Consider the following 22,820-nt stretch of genomic DNA (forward strand, 5'->3'; position numbering starts at 1 on the left):
TGAACTCTCCAACACAAGCAGAAACCAGTTAATTAAATAGAAACAATAGGGTCTTACCATTATCTTGACCCAGGATGAGCGTGTAAATGCTTCTAAGTCCAAACACATTCAGGAAGTACCATGAAGCAGAACTCACCCTGACAAACCAAAACAAAAAGATTAGATTTCAGCTCAATGAGTGCCTGAATGAAGGATGCTTATTTTCTAATCTCACTTCAGGCATTCTTGTACAGCAGAGGCACTCATTCATTCTAAGCTTTTCATAAAAAAGTTCCACCATCCCCAGCCTGTGATGTATTGATTAAAATACAAAGCTCTTACCAGGATGCATCCAAAGTGAGCAGCTCAATTCCCTGCTGCAGCATTGGTTTAAAGCGCAGCGTCAGGGGAAATGGTACCTTTGCTGTAAGGAAGGTAAACAAGACCATCTCACAAATAATGGTAAGCAACTGCAGAGCTGTTCCACAACCAGCTGTTCAGCTAAAAAATGTTAATACATACAATGAGGATGTATACAAAACTCACTTATTTTTTAACTCCCAGTAAAAGTCAAATTTTAAAGGTTTTTTGAAAATAAACCAAATCATCACTGCTATTAACACATCCACGATGGACAAGAATCATCTCACAAATGGCAGGAGTAAAACGAATCCCAAACTGAAGGAAAGTATATATGTTTGGAACCCACTGCAATAGTTACTTAGTGTGACTTAACTCCCGTACATGTGTGGAAGGAAACCTACTCTGCCAACTTCAAATCTAGGCAATAAAAAAAGTTCCAAGCAGTTTCTGGTGCTATGCCTGCTCTCAACTGCACCTACCAATGTCTATATTTCACAGTCACATTTTGCTATTTTAAAAAAGTGTTCTCACTCCACTGTCATTGAGTGAACGAGCCATTGCATCAAATGGAGTGCAACTCTGCCACAAATACTAAGTATTTCCCATTCCCTGCTAGATGTTAGTGGATGTCTGCTTAATCACAATTGTGCCAGTAGGCAGGGTGGATTTGATTTAAATCAGGAAGACTCGATTTAATCATGGATTTCTATATAAAAGTGCATTCTTGTTGTCTGTTATAACCTTAATACATATTCTTCACAACTCATAGATAGATATAGGTTTCATTTTTAGAAGGTACACACTATAGTTTTACAGCTATATCAGAAAATGAATGATTGTTTGGTTATTTCATTTACCCAAGGTAATTGAAGCAGATATTTATGAAGTCACTGGGAGATTGTAGTGGGGCAGCTCCCCCATCCAGTGGAAAAAGGGTTAAAGTCAGCCCTGGGAGAAGATTGTGGCTGAGAGCTGCTAAACTGGGCTGATTGGGGAAGCGGCTGCAGCTGGGCCACGCCCCAATCAGGCCACAGCTAGCCTGTATAAAAAGGCTGTGAGCCAGAGGCCCAAGAGAAGTCTTTCTTCAGGCTGGGAGAAAGCAGGGCCTGACTGTCTGCAGAAAGGGTACTGGGAGTGAAACAGGGCTAGGGAAAGGCCAGAGGAGCAGGAGAGCTCCAGGCTGGCAACTCCCCAGGCTGCAGGGCCTGACTCACAGAGGTACTGGGTGGTAGAGGAAGGCAGCTGGTCCAAACCCCCCTTGCCTATGATGAGTGGCTTTTATACTGCAGTCTGCCCCAGTGAGTGGGGACTAGATGGTGACTGGCAGTAGCCCATGACTGAGGCAAGGTGGAGATAGAGGGTGGGGGTTCCCTAGGGTGGGGAGACCTGTAGAGACTGGTAGGGGTATTGCCAGGGGGCAGCCCCAGGGTAAAAGGGCACCGGGGTCCGGGAGGGACACAGGGCCAGCTACAAGCGGGACACTGGCCCTACAGAGGGCGCTCTGAGGCTGGAAAAGAGCTAATTCCCTGAGACGACCAGCAGGAGGTGCTGCAGAGGTGAGTCATACCCCTTTACAGAGGTGAACTATCTCCAATTCAACAGGTTAATCATGAATATTTGGAGGATTTTCTTGCCATGCTGTATTAGGAGACCATCACAAGACAGACCTTTAAATTGTTTTATTTAACTAAAACAACGTTATGTATTCTGGATTTTTTTTCTTCAACAGCAAACATAATAATTTAACAAAACATTCAAGTTTTTTAAAAATCAGTTTTTGTTTTAGTTAAAAACAGTTTTAACAAACAGTTAAATGAAATATTTAAAAAAAATCCTGAAAATTAAATCGACTACATCAGCCAGGTCAACATGAGAAACTTAAAATATTGGCTTCTGCGGCTAACTCAGTCGTCTTCACCTTCATTTTCCTGTTTGTTCATAATCTGGAAAAGAAAAACAAGCTTTCCTGCTTTTTCAGGTCCCAAACGATTTCTCAATTTGGAATGAATTACTCAGAAAGAAGAAAATATTCTTCCTACACCAGCAGAAGATGCTACTGCTGTTAAAAGTGAGATTATCACTTCAACAGTCTCTGAATCCAGGTGCTTGAGTGACTTCCACCAGTTCACTGGTGTGACTTTAAAACATCATCATCAAACATATTTCTTGAATGGTTCACCCTTAGCTCTGAAGTTTATTATAGTTGGCATTATGGAGGGACGATTGCTGGATGTCCATGTCATAGCCAACTCCTCTTCTTCAGCAGTTAAGGTTTGACTCTGGTACCGAGTATTGAGAATATTTGCAAGAATATGAGCTGGAGATAGTGCTTGTCCCATTCGTTTTTTTTAATGCTTGTAATTTAACTCTCTCATTGCCTATTTCTCTTTTTAAGATCTCACTCAGTTACTTCCAGATTTCAACAGCATCAACAATAAAACAGCTATTTCCCTGCATTTTGTTCAAGGCTACAGGAATAGGCTTCAGGATACTCAGCATGTGTTCAACATTTCTCTTAAGACCAATGTTGAGAACTTTGGCTGTGACAGTGCCATTTATTTTTTTTCACGATGTTGTTCACAAACTGTAATCGGATTAGGCCAGTTCTTGATATAGTACTCAAAACAGTCCACTACTGAGTTCCATCGCATGTCTTGTGGGAGAGTTAGCTTGGTTCCTCCCACTTTTTTCAGAGCAGCTGATGCAAATTGGTTGTTATGGAAGGAATTTGGAATTTCAACAACATTAGCCTTTATTTCTGGAACAATTAAATCTTTGGCTAGGAGGTGCATCAAATAAGCACTGCATACATTATTAGCTTAGGATTCTCTTCTAAATTTCTTCTCATCTTGGATACATTTGCAGCATTGTCTGTGACCAACCTGCATACTAGACATTTGAATTTTTTTCACTGTTTGTTATAGCTTTTACTGCTACTTCTTGTAAGTATTCTGCTGTGTGTGCATTTCCTGATGTATCAATTGTTTTTGTAAGGAAGACATTCCGTTTTTCTGTTGTCACACAAGCACATACAACAGGATCATTCTGGACATTGCTCCACCCATCAAGACTCGGGTTAACAATTTTACCCTCTAGACCTTTTGCACACTGCTCAATTTCTTTCATACACTTTATCCAGCAATTTGCCTGCGACATCTGCTTTGTTGGGTGGACTGTATCCTGGTCTTAATACCTAAACCATGTTAATGAAGTGTGGGTTCTCAATTATATGGAAAGGAGAGTTTGTTGCACAAACAAACCAGGCAATTTTTTCATCAATTACCTCTTTTTGTAATCTGCTGGTTCTTATCACACTTATCTATGTTTTTTTCTGGATGATTTTTTTTTTTTTTTTTTTCCCGTTTTGCTACAGGTGATGTATGTCACAGAGCCACAGTATATGATGTGACTGAAACACTATCATTGGCAGATATCACCATCATTTTCTATAGTTTGAGTTCTTGAAGGTGGATAGTCTTTCAGAATCCTGCATGTTGAGGATGGATTCTCCTAAACAAAATAAGTCAATGCAGTTATTTAATTATTACCATACTGCTCATTTAGTATTACTCATTGCATTCACTGACACTCAGTACTACTTTCTTCCTTTTACAATTTCACCTTGATCTTCCTATTTCAGCTATTTATTTATCACAACTGCATCTAAAATGATAGTAAAATCAGAGTAACAACTATATTTTTCGCTCAAACATGAGCGTCCAAGAACAGTCCAGAAGGAAGACAGGCAGTCCTTAAGAAAGAAGTATGAAATAAAGTTTACCAACCTGAAGATCCTGCATGTTCAGACATGTTCCTTTCATCTTCATCCTTTCATCTTCTCATGATGTTTTGTTCGGGCAAGCAGGCCTTGCATTTCTTTGTTGAACTGTTTGCATTTTGCACGCATGCCTGTCTTACTCACAAGTAGAGGAACTTCATTAAAATATTCCCAACTGGGTCTCTTTTACAGCCTGCTGCCATTATAAGTTTCCCTTCTAGTGAGAATGGTATGGTAGATCTCAAATCAATGAAGGCTACACTCAGAAAGACCTCAAGACTTCTGGAATATATTGCTCAAACAGTTTCACCTTTGATTCTGCTGCTTGTCCTGCCCTTCTCACATTTATCTCCAGACTTCTTCTCCTTGTCCAGATCTATTCGGCCCCCAACAATCTTCTATTCATTGAACTTTTTGAAACTTTGCACTTTTAGAGAGAGGTAAGGGATTGACTGTGTGTACACAAATTCGCAGAGGGACAATAGGGTTGAGGTCTTATTTCTCACCTCTATTTTATTTATTTAAAAACATTTTTGCTGTTAACAAGCATATTATCTTTCGAGATGCAAATCCACAGTTTGAGAACTGCAAAACTAAGCATCTCTGATAGTGCTTAATCTAGAAGATACCAAATCCCATTGGGTAGATAGAAAGATTACCATAAATAATCTATACAGAAGCCCCTGGAACCCATAAGATTGAGTCCCTAAATCCATGAACTATTTGAACTAATTTACAAAACTTTTCTTAAATATTACATCAATATATTTTCATATTACAGAATTAGAATTTATAATCCCTATTCTACGATGAGAATATATTGAGCTATAATGTATCTTTAGATGCATTTTTGAGGAAAAAAAATTATTTATTTTTAAATCCACCCGGCCAGTAGGACAGAGTGATGCAACATTATGAACCAAGCATTGTAAAAGTACCTCTGCACATTGCACAAACACTTCTTTATGCCTCTCTCCAATTTGTAAATGAAGACATGCTTTCCAGCTCTGACTACTCTGCTTTACGCCATCTGTATTTGGGGACAGGACACTTGGCCCTGAGAAGAGGGCTCTGGAGGAATTTCTCAGCTGGAAGCAGATAACATAAGAATGGCCATACTGGGTCAGACCAAAGGTCCACCTAGCCCAATATCCTGTCTTCTGACAAGGGCCAATGCCAGGTGCTTCAGAGGGAATGAAAAGAACAGGTAATCATCAAGTGATCCATCTCCTGTTGCCCATTCCCAGCTTCTGGCAAAACAGAGGCTAAGGACACCATCCCTACCCATTCTGGCTAATAACCATTGATGGACCTATCCTCCATGAATTTATCTAGTTCTTTTTTGAACCCTTGGCCCTCACAACATCTGATTTCCACAGGTTGACTGAGTTGTAGGAATAAAATTTCCTTTTGTTAGTTTTAAAACTGCTGCCTATTAATTTCATTTGGTGACCCCTAGTTCTTGTGTTATGAGAAGGAGTAAATAACACTTCCTTACTTTCTCCACACCAATCATGATTTCATAGAAGTCTATCATATTCCCCCACTTAGTCATCTCTTTTCCAAGCTGAAAAGTCCCAGTCTTCTTCTCTCCGCATATGGAAGCTGTTCCATGCCCCTAATTTTTGTTGCCCTTTCCTGTACCTTTTCCAAGTCCCAATATATCTTTTTTGAGATGGGGCGACTGCATCTGCATGCAGTATTCAAGATGTGGGCGTACCACTGTCTTATCTGTCCTTCTCTTAATGATTCCCAACATTCTCTTAGCTTTTCTGACTGCTGCTGCACATTGAGTGGATATTTTCAGAGAACTAACCAGGATGACTTCAAGATTTTTCTTGAGTGGTAACAGCTAATTTAGCATTATTTTATATGTGTAGTTATTATTATTGAGGGTAGGTGTGGAGATTCTGCATTCCCTTTCCATTTGGTCAAGAGGGGAGAAATTTGCTGTGCCTCTTTAGAGCCAGGATCACACTCATTTCACTCCACTAGCTCAGCCCATGCTTAGGCGGAGGTAGCAAGGCTCTGATGGGGCCTAATGCCTGCAGGCAACCATTGCATATTGCTCCATTACACTTACTTGTTACAAATCCCGAGAACGTCATGTTGATCCAACCGCCGATGAGGATCATGGGTAGAACATTGGTTACATTCCCTTTCATCATATCTGTCAGCATAGTAGGATCTATCGGGTACAGATTAAACACAGAACATTAAGCACTGATTACATGCTGCCTTCCCAGATGTTTTCTCACAGCCTACCTTTCTGACAGTAGAAAAAGAAAACCATGTAAGAGGTCACTTAGCTTGACTGAAAAAGTGGGTTGTATCTATGAGTGAAGGAGAGGTTAATCATGATGACAATACCCCCACCTAGGTCTTATATAGTGTTTTTCATAAGTAGATCTCAAAGCGCTTTACAAAGGAGGGCAATAGCACACAGTGTTAATAAAGTGGTGTCACAACATCTATGCAATCCATTACATTGACCTGAAATGGGGGCACACAGCAAGACAGAGTCCAGGGTTCTGAATTCACAGTATTGACAAGAATGCTGTCTCCTGCAAGCTTCTTAGGACAGAACTCTACCTACATCTCAGCAGAGCTCAGAGGTTTCCTCTGAAAAATTTCAGCTTGGCTAGGAAGTTAGAAAGGCAAATTGTTTCCCCACTGGGTGCTGGAGCCAACTTCTAGTTGACCCTAACCCCAGTTGACTTCAGGAGGGCTGCATGAGTGGCAGAATTGAATTTAGCTTTTCCCTTTTGTTGCACCCACCTCCCCAAGCCTTGTGGACACTGGCGTTGAACTCTAGCCTGGGCTAAAGTCACAAACTGTCCCAAAAGGGGAAAGATGGCAAAAAGGCCACAACCAATAAGCATGCTATATAAAATTATTGTTGAAAGAAAGCTGAGACAAAGATGGTGAGAGATGGGTTTGTCAGGACTAACGCCTTGTCTATACATGGAGTATAACAAAAGGTGTCAATGTAAACCAATTTAGTTGAACTGGTGCAAACCTGTAGGTGGACATGGATTTAAATTTAGCTTAAGTCAATTAGGAACAGGTTTTATGCTAAACTGAAATAAGAGTGGCCACACAGGGATGCAATTGAAACAAGTTTGTCTGTAGCCAAGGCCTAAAAGGACAGGTGATTAAGGACTGCCTGGCTTCTGTTATGGTAAGAGACCAGCACCATTTTAAGATAACAGAGGTGACAATACATGGATCAGTGAAAACTTGTTTTTACTGGCCATTTTTGATTGGACAAAGCTGCCCTCCCTTTGGACCACTGCTTTTCTGAAGAGCATTTGACAATATAGTTAGAGTGTAGGGTAGCAGGAAGCATATAACAGCTGTCACCACCAAATGTGGGGTTGACTGATTTGTCATCACATAACTGGGCCTTTTTCTAATCCTGAAAGATGCTGTGACTGAATGAGATGAGGCAAGGAAACCAGGCAGCGTCCCCGTTTCCACTCCTGTGTCATGAGCAGGAAACATAGGGCTCCTGCTCACACCCACTCACCCTGTCAATTTCCTCCCTCCCTCCCATTCCTCCTGCCTCTTTTCCTTTCTTATTAGAAATCTGACTTAAGCTTGGTTTACACTTATTTAGTTCTGCTGACATAACTTTTCAGTCAAGGGTGTGAAAATCCACCCCCTGACTAAAAACCCTTTGCTGCCAAAACCCTCAGCATAGATGCAGAGATGTTGATGGCAGAGTGCTTCTGTCGAGGTAGTTAACATTGTGCAGGAACGTAGTGTTCCTATACCAACAGAAAAACTCCTGCTGGTGTAGGCCACAGCTACACTACACTAGGGCCTACACCAAAACTGCTATGCTGACAGAGGTTTCATAGTGTAGACATACCCTCAGCCAGCTAGGATAGTTTTAACCTTGAAACACTTTGCTGTGACAAATCTGATAGGCCAATAATTATTTCCAAGTATCTCTGCTCTGTGTAGCTCAAAAGCTCTCACCAATAGAAGTTGGTCCAATAAAAGCTATTACCTCCCCTACCTTTTCTCTCTAGTATCCTGGGACCAACATGGCTACAACAACACTGCACAAAACTAACAATAGCCATTTTCAGAGACATTCAGCAGGTCTGCCAGGGCAGACAAGACTTGACATTCCTGATTATTCTAAGGTTAAAAACAAGCAGGGGGAAAAAAACCCAAATGCTTACATATTATTCATTTAAAGCAACAAAAAATCACATAAGGCCAGTTTTTCAATTTTTTGCAGTTTACCTTTTGAAGATGGTAACCCCTAAACAATTCTACCCAAGCTTCTTGGCCTCACTTCAGCAGGGGTGGAGGATATAGGTGAGAGGATCAGAGGTCAGCAAGTGACAAGGCAACAAAAAATACCAACACTTGTGAGCCCCATGCAATTGCTTGTAGACCCTAGCCAAACCAACATCTTGTTACTATTCTTATTACTTTGTTTATATTTTAAGAGGGGGAAATAAAAACAATAAATTACAAGAGAGCTAGAGCCTTGTCAAGAAAGTGCTTGCGTAGAATGTCTTTTGCAATGATCTCTTAACATACCTGTCATTGGAGAAGGGGGCACTACCTTCCTTTTTGTTTTTTTAAAAAATCCATCCTCTGGGTTATTGAAGAAATACTTCCGTGTCAGGAAAGACTGTAAACAAAAGGAACAGCAAATTCTAACCGGGCTGGGAACCAGACAAGTGCAACCAAGTGTACAAACAGCAGAATTCCTCTCCAGTGTTCAGGATGCATGCTTGTCATTTTTACCTTTTTCATATCTCCTCCTTCCTCTCCTGCAGAGATGCACTAAACCTGCCAGGTTTTATAGACTTTAAAGCTGGAAGGGACCATCCTAATCATCTGGAGTGACTTCCTGTACAGTGCAGGCCACAGAACCTCGTCCACACCCCTCCTGTAATAGACCCCTAGCCTCTGGCTGAATTACTGAAGTTCTCCAAATCATGATTTAAGGACTTCAATTTACAGAGAATCCACCATTTACATTATTTTAAACCTGGAAGTGCCTGTGGCCCATGCTGCAGAGGAAGACAAAAACCTGCCAGGACCTCTGCCAAACCTTCCCAACCCCAGATATGGTGATCAGTTAGATCTTGAGCATTTTAGCAAGACCCAACAGCCAGACACCTGGGAAAGAATTCTCTGTAGTAACTCAGAGGCCTCCCCAACTAGTGTCCCATCACTGGCCAATGGGGATATTTGCTACTAGCAGTCACTGTAGGAAGTTTCATCAGACCATCCCCTCCGTAAGCTTATCAAGTTCAGCCTTGAAGCCAGTTGGGTTTTTTCCCTGGATCCCAGTAATTTCAATAACTGATTTGTATTTGGACAGAGCTTCTATCTCTGAAATTCTCTCTGAGGCATCCACATCTCAAACATTATTGACTGTTTCATGCACAGAACCCATTTGCTCCCAAGGAGACTTACACCTTTCTACATTTCTTTTTCTCTCTCCAAGATGGTTTCCCACCATTCTCTGAAGCTGAGAACAAACTATTTATATTTTGAAAGCAATTAAATCACCGCTGATGATGAATGTTTGGTCCTAGTTGGGATCAATCCGCCCATGTTCTGTGACCCCCTGCAGAGTTCCACATTACTGCTTTTCTTTTTAAACATGTAACATTTTACATACAATGACCACATGAATCTTACTACAAGAACCTTAGCTACTTTAGGAACTGGCTGACATTTGAGCACACGTCTCAATTTTAACAATGAATTAATACTATTTTCTGCACTTAATATTTGAAAAAAAATTTGGGGGTCATGGTGGATAATCAGCTGAACATGAGATCCCAGTGCGACACTTTGGCCAAAAAGGCTAATGCGATCCTTAGATGCATCAACAGCAAAATCTTAAGTAGGAGCAGAGAGATTTTGACTTCTGTATTTGGCACTGGTGGAATCCTGTGTCCAGTGCTAGTGCCCACAATTCAACAAGGATGTTGATAAATTGGAGAGGGTTCAGAAAAGAGCCATGAAAATGATTAAAGGATTAGAATACAGTGGTACACTCAAGGAGATCAATATATTTAGCCAACAAAGTGAAGATTAAGGAATGACTTGATTATAGTCTATTGGTACTTACATAGGGAACAAATATTTGATACCAGGCTCTTCAATCAATTTTTTCTCTAGGAGAGAAAAGATATAAAAGCGCCCAATGGCAGGAAGTTGAAGCAAGACAAATTGATGCTGGAAATAAGGGGTAAAATTTTGATGGTGGAAAGTAATTAACCACTGGAACAACTTACCAATGGTCATGGTGGATTCTCCATCACTGATCATTTTAAAATAATGATTGGATGTTTTTCTAGATGTGCTCTAGGAATTATTTTCAGGGGAGGGTTCTGTGACTTGTGTTATACAGAAGGCAAGACTACATGACCACATTGGTCCCTTCTGGCTTAGGAATTTATAAATCTATGTTCATTTATGTTATTTTCTCTATACAGCTTTCATAAAAAGACTACTGCAATTCAAACATGCAGCTTCACACATGCACATACCTGTTTTGGAATGTATTTTCCATTTTCTCTGAGGACTCTGCTTCGAATTAGGACTTGGCTTAAAAAAAAAAGAAACCCATTATTGCAGGAATATCTAAGATCAATATTAGAGAACAGTAGAAATGAGGGCTGCAAGTGAGCTGTATGCAAACAACATGGTGGACAGTAATTGAGCTGAGAGGCTGACTCAGCAACATCTACCATACAAATATAAAGACACCTTCCTATTAATGGAAACTCATTTCAAGAGTAGTAATTTTCACAATTTGGAGCATCTCACTCATAAATCAGGATGGGTGAGGAATAAGAAGGTCACCTCTTCCTCCTCCATCCAGATTGGGAAACTATTTCCTCAGAGGAGAACAAATTAAGTTCTATCAGATACTGTATATGTACCCTTTGGAATGACATTTAGACTCCATGAAGCTGCTTCATGGATTTTTGGGCCTTCTTTAAGCAGAATTCTCTGACAGATAATAGCAGCTTCTTCTAGGCCTAAAGGCAATTTTTATAGGAAAACCAAAAATATGTCTAGCATTAAATAGACTTGATTCACCAAAATCTTTACTGTCCCAACTTAAACAAGATTTAATAGGAAATGCATTTTGCAAAGCAGCAGGAGAATCAGTGTAACTTTTTACACATAAGAATAGATTCCTCAGTTAGCCCCAGTCTTCATTAAGAGGAAGCAGTGATACTATAGGTAAATCAACTGCAAAATTAGTACCCCATGAAAAAAAATAGTTGCAGCTCAAGATGAGATCCAACCATGACTAGGGACAGCCAGATTTAAAAAAAAAAAAAAAAAAAAAAAGTAAATGAACATAATGAATGAATACTCCCTCTCTCATAAGGGAGAGTTCTCCAGCCCATTTTAAGAACTCCTTCCAACAAGGCGTCTTTCCACCCTTTTACAGCAGGATAATTGAGCTTACATAGAAATTATTCACATAGATCAGGTCTTTGGTTCATCTAGTTCAATACCCTGTTTCCATTGTGGCCAGTGACAGAAACTTGGGAACCAAGGGAATTTTTTCCAGAATGTTAATGAAATCCTCAGATGCTATATGATAAGCACCACAGAAAAGTCCATGAGAAAACTAATACATAATAGGATTTGAATAGTACAGTAAATATGGCCTAGGGCCACACAGTGAATAAGGAAAAGAAATATTGAACAGCTGTTCATTCAGTAAGCTCTATCCATCAAGCTCATTGACTGAGATAGGGGTCCAGTGGAAAAATGTGATCATGTAATTAGAAATAGTATCATATTACATACAGACAAGGAGTCCAAATTAAGCTTGCACATGCAACTTTAATTCTGGTATTTCCTTACTTTTGATTGCTTGACTTTGCCAACTTAATGTTCTTTTATACTAGCTTTATTAGAAAGACCCTAGGAAAACTTGGGGGTACTTGTTAACTTACCTGTCAGACACTTGTTCCCTAGTGAGCTTTTTGTCACTTTGGAGCAAGATGGACACGTAGTGACGAATCATCCCAACAAAGAATGTTATGAAAACAATTGGAAGAACTACCCATAACCGGATATTGGAGTCCAGCAGCAGCTCTGGTTCGCTCATCTTTAGAGTAGATTCTAGTAAACAAAATGGACCTGATTATGCATTACACCCAGAAGGCATGTAGCACTTTCCACTCATGAAGGGTGCATCTTCATTCAGAAAAATGGTGTGTTCTGAAATTGTATTTGCTAGCATGTGGTGACTAACAGCAGGTACCTCATGATTTGGCTCATAATTGTTTTCAATTTTGTGAAATTGGCTTCTTTAAGGCACAGGACTTCATTCTGTTTGCACATTATAAATGTGATCAAGTCATGATGACTTGTACCTAAGCTACCATTTTTAGTTCTGTGATCCATCCCCTCTTCATCTATTAGGACAGAGAACCCAACTCCCTCCCCGGCCCAACAACCACCTACTGCACTGTCTAATAAAGAATTCCCCTGTGTCGGCTGCAACACTTTTCTATGTACAGTGTTTAGAAATTCCAGTGATGGTTCAGCACTGGCAGCATCAGACCTCCAGTATATGCTACTCAAACTGAAGTCCCACATGATCACAGTTGTTTCCCCTCTATACATTACAGTAGTTCCAATTCCTCTTGTTTGTTATCCAGGCTTTTAACACTAGTGTATAGGCAATTCAATCATTTTTTCTCTTCACATCCATTGGTTTCTTGATTAATTTTGTTTCAACAGCTCAAATTTGTGCTGAGTGCTCATATCTTCCCTCATTTTACCCTCTCTTGCTATTAGTTTAACCCCCTGACCCGACTACTCTGGTCAGCCTGTCCCTGAAGAGATTAGGCCACCTTCTACGGAGGTGGAGGCCCTCCAAACTACACAGCCCCTCTTCCCAGAGAAAGAGGACCAATGTTCCACACAACCCAAACCCTCCACTCTACACTATTTATGTAGACAGTGGTTCACAGCTAGAATCTTCTGTCTTCCTTCGCTTGTAGGACAGGAAGGAGCTTGGAAAAGGTTGCTTGAACATTCTTTTTCAGCATGCTTCTGAGGTCCCTGAAATCATATCTGTTAGCTATTCATTGACACAGCGTCATTAGTGCCAATTTGAACCCATAGCTCCTAGCCCACTAACTTCAGAAGTGTATCCAGCACACAGCTTGACTCCTGCCGAATGTTCTTTTGATTCTTGGGAGGACTGAGTCTCCAGCAAGGATCATCACCTTCCCTGGACAGTTGATGACTACTAACACCCAATTAGAACTACAGACTCACTTGTCTTAACTGGGATTTTACCTGATGTTAGTCACCCTGTGCTTGATAAGCCGAGTTATGAATACAACAATTTTCCTAGTGATGACAAGGACGAAGAGCATCACAAATTACCAATCCATTACATGCAAGAACGGAAGTTAAAGCAACAGTAGCAGTGGGAAACTGCTTGATCCTTGGGGTTGGTGTGTGTGTGGGCACCATGCCCCATTTCCCTCGTGCCAGCGCTCATCACTTCTTCTGTCCCCTGCCCAGCAAAGATATCCTAGCCCATCCCGACCTGACAACCACCTACTGCCCCCTCCCCAGCACGGACACTCCAGCCCAACAACCGCCTGCTGCCCCCTGCCCAGCACAGAGACCGCAGTCTCCTCCCAGGCCCAATAACCACGTACTGCCCCCTGCCCAGTTCAGAGATGCAAGCCCCCTCCCATGAATGACACGTGCCTGCTCCCCCATGCCCGACACAGAGACCCCAGTACCTTCCTTGGCCTGACAGTCACCTACTGCCCCCTGCCCAGCACAGAGACCCGCAAGCTGCCTCCAAGGCCCGACATTCGCCTGCTGCTGCCTACCCAGCACAGAGACCCCAGCCATCTCCCGCCCACAGCCCAGCAGAGAGACCCCAGCTACCTCCCCGACCTGACAAACACCTGCTGCCCCCTATCCGGTAAAGAGACTCCAACCCCCTTCCTGGCCCAACAGCCACCTACTGCCCCCTACCCAGCACAGAGGACTCAACCCTCTCGCCGCCTGCTGCTCCATGCCCAGCACGGAGACACCAACCGCCTCCCTGGCCCGACATCCGCTTGCTGCTCACTACACAGTGCAGTAACCCCAACCCCCTCCCTGCCTCCAGCCCTCATCCCAGCAGAGAGACCCCAGCTCCCTCCCTGGCCTGACAGGCACCTACTGCCCACTGCCCAGCACTGAGACCCCAGCCCCCTCCCTGGCCCGACAGCTGCCATTCTACCCTGTGCCTGGCACGGAGACCCCAGCCCCCTCCCAAGCGTGACAACCACCTACTGCCCCCGCCAGGCACAGAGACCCCAGACCCGACCCTGGCCTGATGGCTGCCCCCAGTCTGGCACAGAAACCCCAGCCCCCTCCCCAGCCCGACAGTCAGCTACTGCCCTGTGGCCGGTCCAGAGACCCCAGCCCCCTCCCTGGCCCGACAGTCACCTAGTGCCCCCAGTCCAACACAGAGACCCCGTGACATTCTGTACCTCGGAAGAACACCCAGTGCCCCCATGTTCATCCTTATAATATGATTGTGTGGTATCTAATGCTAAGTTTGTCATGTCAGGTGGCTTTGGAAGGCTCATGATGTACTGAGCATTGTTGTTATAGTAATTGTTATAGTAATGTTATAGGTTGTAATTTTATGTATATAGTTATGAGGCTGAAAATGTGTCCTCATAGCTTAAAGCAAGCCCAGGCAAAAACTCTCCAGAAGCAGAGGGGCAGCTCACACCTCATCAGGGCATGTATGGGACAAACCCAGCCCAGCCTCACAGGAACAAAGGACACTGGCCTAGGCAACAACAAAGGATCTGTTGGACTCTTGAGGGAGTCACCCTCCCTTCCTTTGGTCAGTTTGGGAATGCGATGAGGTAATGCTCACTTGACTCTGAAGGGGGGTGTGGGGCAAAGCCAGAAGGGAAGAAAGGACATGATAAAAAGGGAGAGACGTTTGCCATGCCCTTTCTCTCTCTTCCACCTCCGTCTACAGACATCACCACCAAGCAACTGAAGCGCTGATCAAAGGGGAGAGCCTGACTGAAGGGCAACCAGCCAGCCTGTGGTGAGACGCATCTAAGTTTGTAAGGGGATTGAAAGTGTTAAGCTCAGCTTAGAATGCGTTTTGCTTTTATTTCATTTGACCAAATCTGACTTGTTGTGCGTTGATTTATAATAACTTAAAATCTGTTTTTCATAGTTAATAAATTTGTTTGTTTATTCTATCTGAAGCAGTGCGTTTGGTTTGAAGCATGTCAGAGGCCTGGTCCCCACTAAGACCCCACTTCGGACTAAGGTACGCAAATTCAGCTACGTTAATAACGTAGCTGAATTCGAAGTACCTTAGTCCGAACTTACCGCGGGTCCAGACGCGGCAGGGAGGCTCCCCCGTCGATGCCGCGTACTCCTCTCGCCGAGCTGGAGTACCGGCGTCGACGGCGACCACTTCCGGGATCGATCCCAGAACATCGATTGCCTGCCGCCGGACCCTCCGGTAAGTGAAGACGTACTCAGAGACTCCCTCTTGGGATAACAAGCCTGGTACATAAATTGCCGAATTCATATAAGCTTGCAGCGTCCAGTGGGCATAACTGGATACTACAAGACGGAGGTTCCTAGGGTTGTGTCTGGGACCAGAAATATTAGCTAGTGTCATTCGGTTGTAAGGAGGCTGTGCATGAACAGCCCAGGAGCGGGGGTTCTCACAGCAGAGCAGGGTAAGGCTGGCTCCCAGAGCCAAGGATTGGGGTGACCTAGCAGATCACCAGTCCAGATAACACCAGAGGGGAAGTGGTCACAGACCTCAGCCCCCTCCCCGGCCCGACAGCCGCCTGCTGGCCCATGCCAGACACACAGACCACAGCGCCCTCCCCTGCCCGCCTGCTGCCGCCTCCCCGGCACAGAGACCTCAGCCCCCGCCCCCGCCCCGCCCCGCCCCGCCCCGGCCCGACAGCCGCCTACTGCCCCATGCCCGGCACAGAAACCTCAGCGCCCTCCCCGGCCTGACAGCCGCCTGCTGCCCCCTGCCCGGCACAGACCCCAGCGCCCTCTCTAGCCCGACAGCCGCCTGCTGCCCCACGCTCGGCCCGACAGCCGCCTGCTGCCCCCTACCCGGGCCTTAGTCCCTCCTCACCCTTCGCCTTGAATCCGTTTCCGCGATTGATTGAACGTAGTCCTTCCGAAGGTCCCCGGAAATACGTAATTTTGAGGTCATCATGGCGAGACAGTACTCACTGCCTGGCGGGAAACTTGAGTAGCGTCTGGAACTGTCGGCGCGAACGGTAATCGCGGTTCTGTGGGGATGTCTCCTACTGGCAGCGGGGCCTCCCGCTCCCCTTCCTCCTCCCCTCCCCGGTCCGTTTCCATGGTAGCGGGGTGTTTGGGGGTATGGTGCCCCCACGTCTCTGTGGAAACGGCGTGTGTGCAGGGATGGTGCCCCCCCACGTCTCCGTGGTAGAGGGGTGTGTGCGGGGATGGTGTCCCTCCCCCCCCCGCATCTCCCTGGTCATGGGGTTTGTGGGGGTGTCTCTGTGGTAGCGGGGTGTGTGGGAGTATAGTGCCCCCCACATTTCCGTGGTAATGGGGTGTGTGCTGGGATGGTGCCCCCATGTCTCTGTTGCAGCAGGATGTGGGGGGGATGGTGCCGTGTCTCTGTGGTAGTGGGGTGTATGTGGGGATGGTGCCCCCCACATCTTCATGGTAACAAGGTGTGTGTGGAGGAAGGTGCCCCACACATTTCTGTGTTAGCGGGGTGTGTGCGGGGATGGTGTCCTCCCCGCGAGTTTGTGGTAGTGAGCTGTGTGCAGGAATGGTGCCTCCCACGTCTCAGTGGTAATGGGGTGTGTGTGTGTGTGTGTGGGGGGGGATGGTGCCCTCCACATCTCCGTTGCAGCAGGGTGTGTGCGCGTATGGTGCCCTCCTACGTCTCTTGCTGGAAATGGTGTGTGGGGGGGGTCTGGTGCTCCCCGTCTCTGTGGTATTGGGGTGTGTTGGGGTCTAGTGCTCCTGTCTCCATGGTAATGGGGTGTGTGGGGGTATGATGCCCCCCCACGTCTCTGTGATAGCGGGGTGTGTGTGGGGATGGTGCCCTCCGTTTTCATGGTAGTGGTGTGTGTGTGTGTGGATGGTGACTCCTGTCTCCATGGTAATGGTGTGTGTGTGTGTGTGTGGGCGTGACCCCCTGCATCTCCATGGTAACCCTGGGTACTGTGGTGCCCTCCACCCTTATAGTAAGAACCTGTTCATAGAATATCAGGGTTGGAAGGGACCTCAGGAGGTCATCTAGTCCAACCCCTGTTGGAGATTAAATTTTGGCAGCCCTGCTTGTGTAGTGTCCAGGCTGCCTGTAGTGTGTTTTGAGGTTATGCACAGCAGTTCAAGAGCCCCCTGCCTTGATGGGAGGGGAAGGCTGCAGAGGAAGTTCTCTGGGTCTGCTGATCCCACTGTCCATACTGTGTGTCATCTTAACTCTGTCTTGGAGGCGTGTGTGTTTTTGTGATACCATCTTCCATCATGTCATCATTTGTAATAAGTTTGCAACATGCTACCCACAGGCAGCTCCTGAAATAGATTCTGTCCCTGTTGCATTCTTTCGGTTCATTACAGTGTATATTGTTAGTGACTTAGGCCCCGAGTACTGCTATTAGCTCTGTGTAGGACAATTATTTGGGGCTCCAAATAGGCGCACAGCTCCATCTGTGTGGAGCTAGTGCTAGAATCAGAACCTATACAGTTCAAGTCTAAAAACAATGTACCTTAATTTGTCATGAGTAGGATTTCCCTGTCCTTTTTGGACACAAGTATGCCTATGAAGGGTAATTTATTATAGGTCTAATGTACAGATCATAGTGGACAAGCAACTGACCGTGAGCTCTTTGTGTGATGCTTGGATGTATAAATGGGGGTAGGAGCAGGGAGGTGATTTCACCTGTGTATACCACATTGGTTAGACTAATACTAGAATACTGAGTCCAGTTCTGGTCTCCACATTTTAAAAAGAATCTTGAAAAATTGGGGAGAGTGCAGAAAACGTACACAAAAGTTATTTAAGGGCTGGAGAAATTGCTTTCAATGAGAAACTTAAAGAGATCTGTTTATCTTATCAAAAAGAAGATTGAGAGGTGACTTGATTACAGTGTATAAGTAGCTTCACAGGAAGAAAATACTGGGTATTAAAGAGTTCTTTCATCTAATGGAGAAAAACATAACAAGAACCAATGCCTGGAAGCTGAAGCCAGACAAATTCAAATTAGAATTTAGGCCAAAATTTTTAACAGTGAGGGTGATTAACCATTTGAACAAACTGCCAAAGGACATGGCTCTCTTGATGTCATCACATTGAGATTGGATGATATGATTAAGCCAAACACAAGTTATTTGGATCAGTACAATGGAAACTGGGTGAAATGTAATGGCCTGTGTGACTGGAATCCTGGGGGGCGGGGGCACACTGAGATTGCTCAAATCAGGGCAAACTGCAAAGAATGGGGCAGATGATCCCCAAAACTGGTGGTTATCCTAATGCTTAGGATATGTCTACACTACAGCCGGATCAATGCTCTGGGGATTGATTTAGTGGGTCTAGTAAAGACCTGCCAAATCGACCACAGATCGCACTCCCATCGACTCAGCGTGGTGTAGACACCACAGTAAGTCGACCTAAGCTACATCGACTCCAGCTGTTACCTGGGGTTCTTTCAACCCAAAGCTCTTGGTAACTTTTACTCTGTGCGAGGTGGCGTCACAAAATAAATCAGGGGAGACACGGCTGTCTGACTGATAGATGGCTGGCACAAACAGGAGAACATAAGAGTGCTTTCACTTAAAGCTAAACTTTACTTAGTCTCAAGCACTTACACATGTCCGCAACAGGTTAGTAAAACACCCCCAACCCTTGATAATTACCAAAGCTGAGTGTGGCTCTTGAGTGACACAGCGGCAGGCTTCTGGTGGCCAAATCTTCCGTCTGCTGGTGGGGACCGCAAGATGTATCCAGAGGGAGAGTCCAAAATGAGTCCAACTACCTCAAACTTTTCCCCTTATTTATACATTAGTAATAGAATAACATGTCCCTTAAAGAAAACTTGTTAAGTAAGCAGTTTCAATGGTCAAGCAAGAGGTTCCTCTGATTATTGATTAACCAGGTGTGGGTTTTTCCAGAGTTTGCAGCCTTGAGGCCCCAATAGACATTTCTGGGGCACATCCTGCTCTTCTAAAATGTATGTATCAGCAAATTCAACACAATTCTTATCCAGAAGGACGCGGGGTCAAGCTGCCCTTTCTGTGGCACCCAAAACCTCCTGCCTTGGTTAAGCTAAAGCCTGCTGACTAGGCTGCTTTTAGTAATAAGACATAGTGGTTTCAGGCACTTCACTGGTTTGCCAAAATCTCCCCATACACAGCTACGTTATTCATGTAGCTGGAGTAGCGTAACTTAGGTCGACTTATTTGTCTATGCGGTAGCATAGACATAGCCTTAGATTCACCAAGCTAGCAACAACAGCTTCTACATACCTTACTGGTTACCCAGAAGCCAAAAATACAGTTCTCTTAAAACAATCGAGCCTTGGGCTCCCACCCAGGCTGCCAAGTCAAATATGATGAGGATTACTGAAAATCTTGTTCATCATATAAAAAGTTCTACCAATCCCAAAGGATTAGACATATTACTCACCAAGTCAATGAATATTTCAGATTTTACCCAAATACATGCTTACAGCCAATTCTTATTAATTAAACTAAATTATATTAAAAAAGAAAAAAGAAAGTATTGGTTAAAAGATCATTATACATACAGACTTGAATAAAATTCTTAGGTCAGTTTCATAGTAGAGATGGTGAGCTTTAGAGTTGCAACGGGTACTTTCCGAATTAGTTCCATATATCAGGGTGATTCAGACTGGAGCTGGAGACCTCAGTCTTACGACTCAAACTTCCCCTGTCAAAGCTTAAGTAGATCTGAGATAACAGGATCAGGGCCGTAGAGTTCTTTTATAGATCTCTGGCAAGCTATTGACATCCTCTTGACAGCAGGTATTCCTTGGGTGAACAATAGATGATCATCGTGGCTTTGAAGTAAGATCTTCTATTTCCTAAGCACCACTGGTAATTAGCTGCATGGATTAGCATAAGGCAACTGCCCATCTTCCACCTTTACAGGTAGTTTACTACGTACTTCAAAGAGAAATAAAGACAAGTATATTACTACATTTACAGTTCATCTAAATGTTAACATCTCCTTTTGATTTCTGAATTAACATAATACAGTGACAGACAGGAATCATTTGGTTACACAGTCAACCTCTAACAATATATATGTAAACACACAAAAATACAATCATTATCTAGTATCAGGGGGTAGCCGTGTTAGTCTGTATCTACAAAAACAACAAGGAGTCTGGTGGCACCTTTAAAGACTAACAGATTTATTTGGGCATAAGCTTTCGTGGGTAAAAATCTCACTTTTTCGGATGCATAGAGTGAAAGTTACAGATGCAGGCATTATATACTGACACATAGAGAGCAGGGAGTTACTTCGCAAGTGGAGAACCAGTGTTGACAGGGCCAATTCAATCAGGATGGATGTAGTCCACTCCCAATAATAGATGAGGAGGTGTCAATTCCAGGAGAGGAAAAGCTGCTTCTGTAATGAGCCAGCCACTCCCAGTCCCTATTCAAGCCCAGATTAATGGTGTTAAATTTGCAAATGAAATTTAGTTCTGCTGTTTCTCTTTGAAGTCTGTTATCTCTCTAAAGGTTGAATCTGGGTTAATTAGCTTGCTAGTGCCTAACCTCTGCTGGTTCAGTGTCATACCCTGTGTTATACAGGTCAGACTAAATGATCTAATGGTCTCTTCTGGCTTTAAACTCTATGAATCTAGTACAGCCCTAGGTTGCTTTAGTGTTTCCAGCCTACCTCCTCTTGTATTGTTGAAAACGCTTACCTTTTAGCCGGGGTCAAACTGGGGGAAAATAGGAGGTGGTACTCTACCAACTACCCCCACAACCTAAGCTCCATCTGCTAACATCCTCAGGTAATATGGTGATGGGCACAGCCTCAGCACATAGAAAGAATAGAAATGAATTTCACCTGTTAGAGATTAGATACTATATTAAAAGAGCCATTCCTGGCGGCAATCTGCAGTGGATGGGGATGGTAAAAGCACTGACTGCCCCCTACCGAGGGGTGAATGGCTCCAGTAGAAGTCATAGAATCATAGAATATCAGAGTTGGAAGGGACCTCAAGAGGTCAGCTAGTCCAACCCCCTGCTCAAAGCAGGACCAATTCCCAGCTAAATCATCCCAGCCAGGGCTTTGTGAAGCCGGGCCTTAAAAACCTCCAAGGAAGGAGACTCCACCACCTCCCTAGGTAACGCATTCCAGTGTTTCACCACCCTCCTAGTGAAATAGTTTTTCCTGATATCCAACCTGGACCTCCCCCACTGCAACTTGAGACCATTGCTCCTTGTTCTGTCATCTGCCACCACTGAGAACAGCCGAGCTCCATCCTCTTTGGAACCCCCCTTCAGGTAGTTGAAGGCTGCTATCAAATCCCCCCTCATTCTTCTCTTCTGGAGACTAAACAATCCCAGTTCCCTCAGCCTCTCCTCATAAGTCATGTGCTCCAGACCCCTAATCATTTTTGTTGCCCTCCGCTGGACTCTTTCCAATTTTTCCACATCCTTCTTGTAGTGTGGGGACCAAAACTGGACACAGTATTCCAGATGAGACCTCACCAATGTCGAATAAAGGGGAACGATCACGTTCCTCGATCTGCTGGCAATGCCCCTACTTATACAGTCCAAAATGCCGTTAGCCTTCTTGGCAACAAGAGCACACTGTTGACTCATATCCAGCTTCTCGTCCACTGTGACCCCTAGGTCCTTTTCTGCAGAACTGCTACGTAGCCATTCGGTCCCTAATCTGTAGCAGTGCATGGGATTCTTCCGTCCTAAGTGCAGGACTCTGCACTTGTCCTTGTTGAACCTCATCAGGTTTTTTTCGGCCCAATCCTCTAATTTGTCTAGGTCTCTCTGTATCCGATCCCTACCCTCTAGTGTATCTACCACGCCTCCTAGTTTAGTGTCATCTGCAAACTTGCTGAGAGTGCAGTCCACACCATCCTCCAGATCATTAATAAAGATATTAAACAAAACCGGCCCCAGGACCGACCCTTGGGGCACTCCGCTTGAAACCGGCTGCCAACTAGACATGGAGCCATTGATCACTACCCGTTGAGCCCGACATCTAGCCAGCTTTCTATCCACCTTACAGTCCATTCATCCAGCCCATACTTCTTTAACTTGGCGGCAAGAATACTGTGGGAGACCGTATCAAAAGCTTTGCTAAAGTCAAGGAATAACACATCCACTGCTTTCCCCTCATCCACAGAGCCAGTTATCTCATCATATAAGGCAATTAGGTTAGTCAGGCACGACTTCCCCTTCGTGAATCCATGCTGACTGTTCCTGATCACTTTCCTCTCCTCTAAATGTTTCATAATTGATTCCTTGAGGACCTGCTCCATGATTTTTCCAGGGACTGAGGTGAGGCTGACTGGCCTGTAGTTCCCCGGATCCTCCTTCTTCCCTTTTTTAAAGATGGGCACTACATTAGCCTTTTTCCAGTCATCTGGGACCTCCCCCGATCGCCATGAGTTTTCAA

At 44.3% G+C, this 22,820-nt stretch overlaps 2 protein-coding genes across 8 annotated transcripts in view; one reads left to right on the forward strand and one right to left on the reverse strand.

Annotated features, from left to right (window-relative positions):
* The window catches only part of EMC3 (ER membrane protein complex subunit 3), a 39,285-nt gene extending 22,894 nt beyond the window's left edge, over positions 1–16,391 (reverse strand). For 2 of the 5 annotated variants that reach the window (XM_034775015.1, XM_034775012.1), the window contains exons 1-7: positions 16,290–16,391; positions 12,085–12,253; positions 10,654–10,711; positions 8,681–8,774; positions 6,204–6,308; positions 322–403; positions 58–137 (exon numbers count right to left, since the gene is read on the reverse strand). In XM_034775015.1, the coding sequence (XP_034630906.1) occupies positions 58–137; positions 322–403; positions 6,204–6,308; positions 8,681–8,774; positions 10,654–10,711; positions 12,085–12,239 (574 nt within the window). In that variant the 5' untranslated portion in view covers positions 12,240–12,253; positions 16,290–16,391. The other 3 variants (XM_034775016.1, XM_034775013.1, XM_034775014.1) reach the window with 3 other exon arrangements.
* Positions 16,190–22,820, forward strand: part of FANCD2 (FA complementation group D2) — a 216,818-nt gene continuing 210,187 nt past the window's right edge. The window contains exon 1 of one of the 3 annotated variants that reach the window (XR_004646377.1): positions 16,190–16,437. The gene's annotated coding sequence lies outside the window, so the exon portion shown is untranslated. The remainder of the gene's footprint in view (positions 16,438–22,820) is intronic. The other 2 variants (XM_034775009.1, XM_034775010.1) reach the window with 2 other exon arrangements.

The sequence above is a fragment of the Trachemys scripta genome, chromosome 7, assembly GCF_013100865.1.
Source record: "Trachemys scripta elegans isolate TJP31775 chromosome 7, CAS_Tse_1.0, whole genome shotgun sequence".
In the NCBI taxonomy this organism is placed as follows: domain Eukaryota; kingdom Metazoa; phylum Chordata; order Testudines; family Emydidae; genus Trachemys; species Trachemys scripta.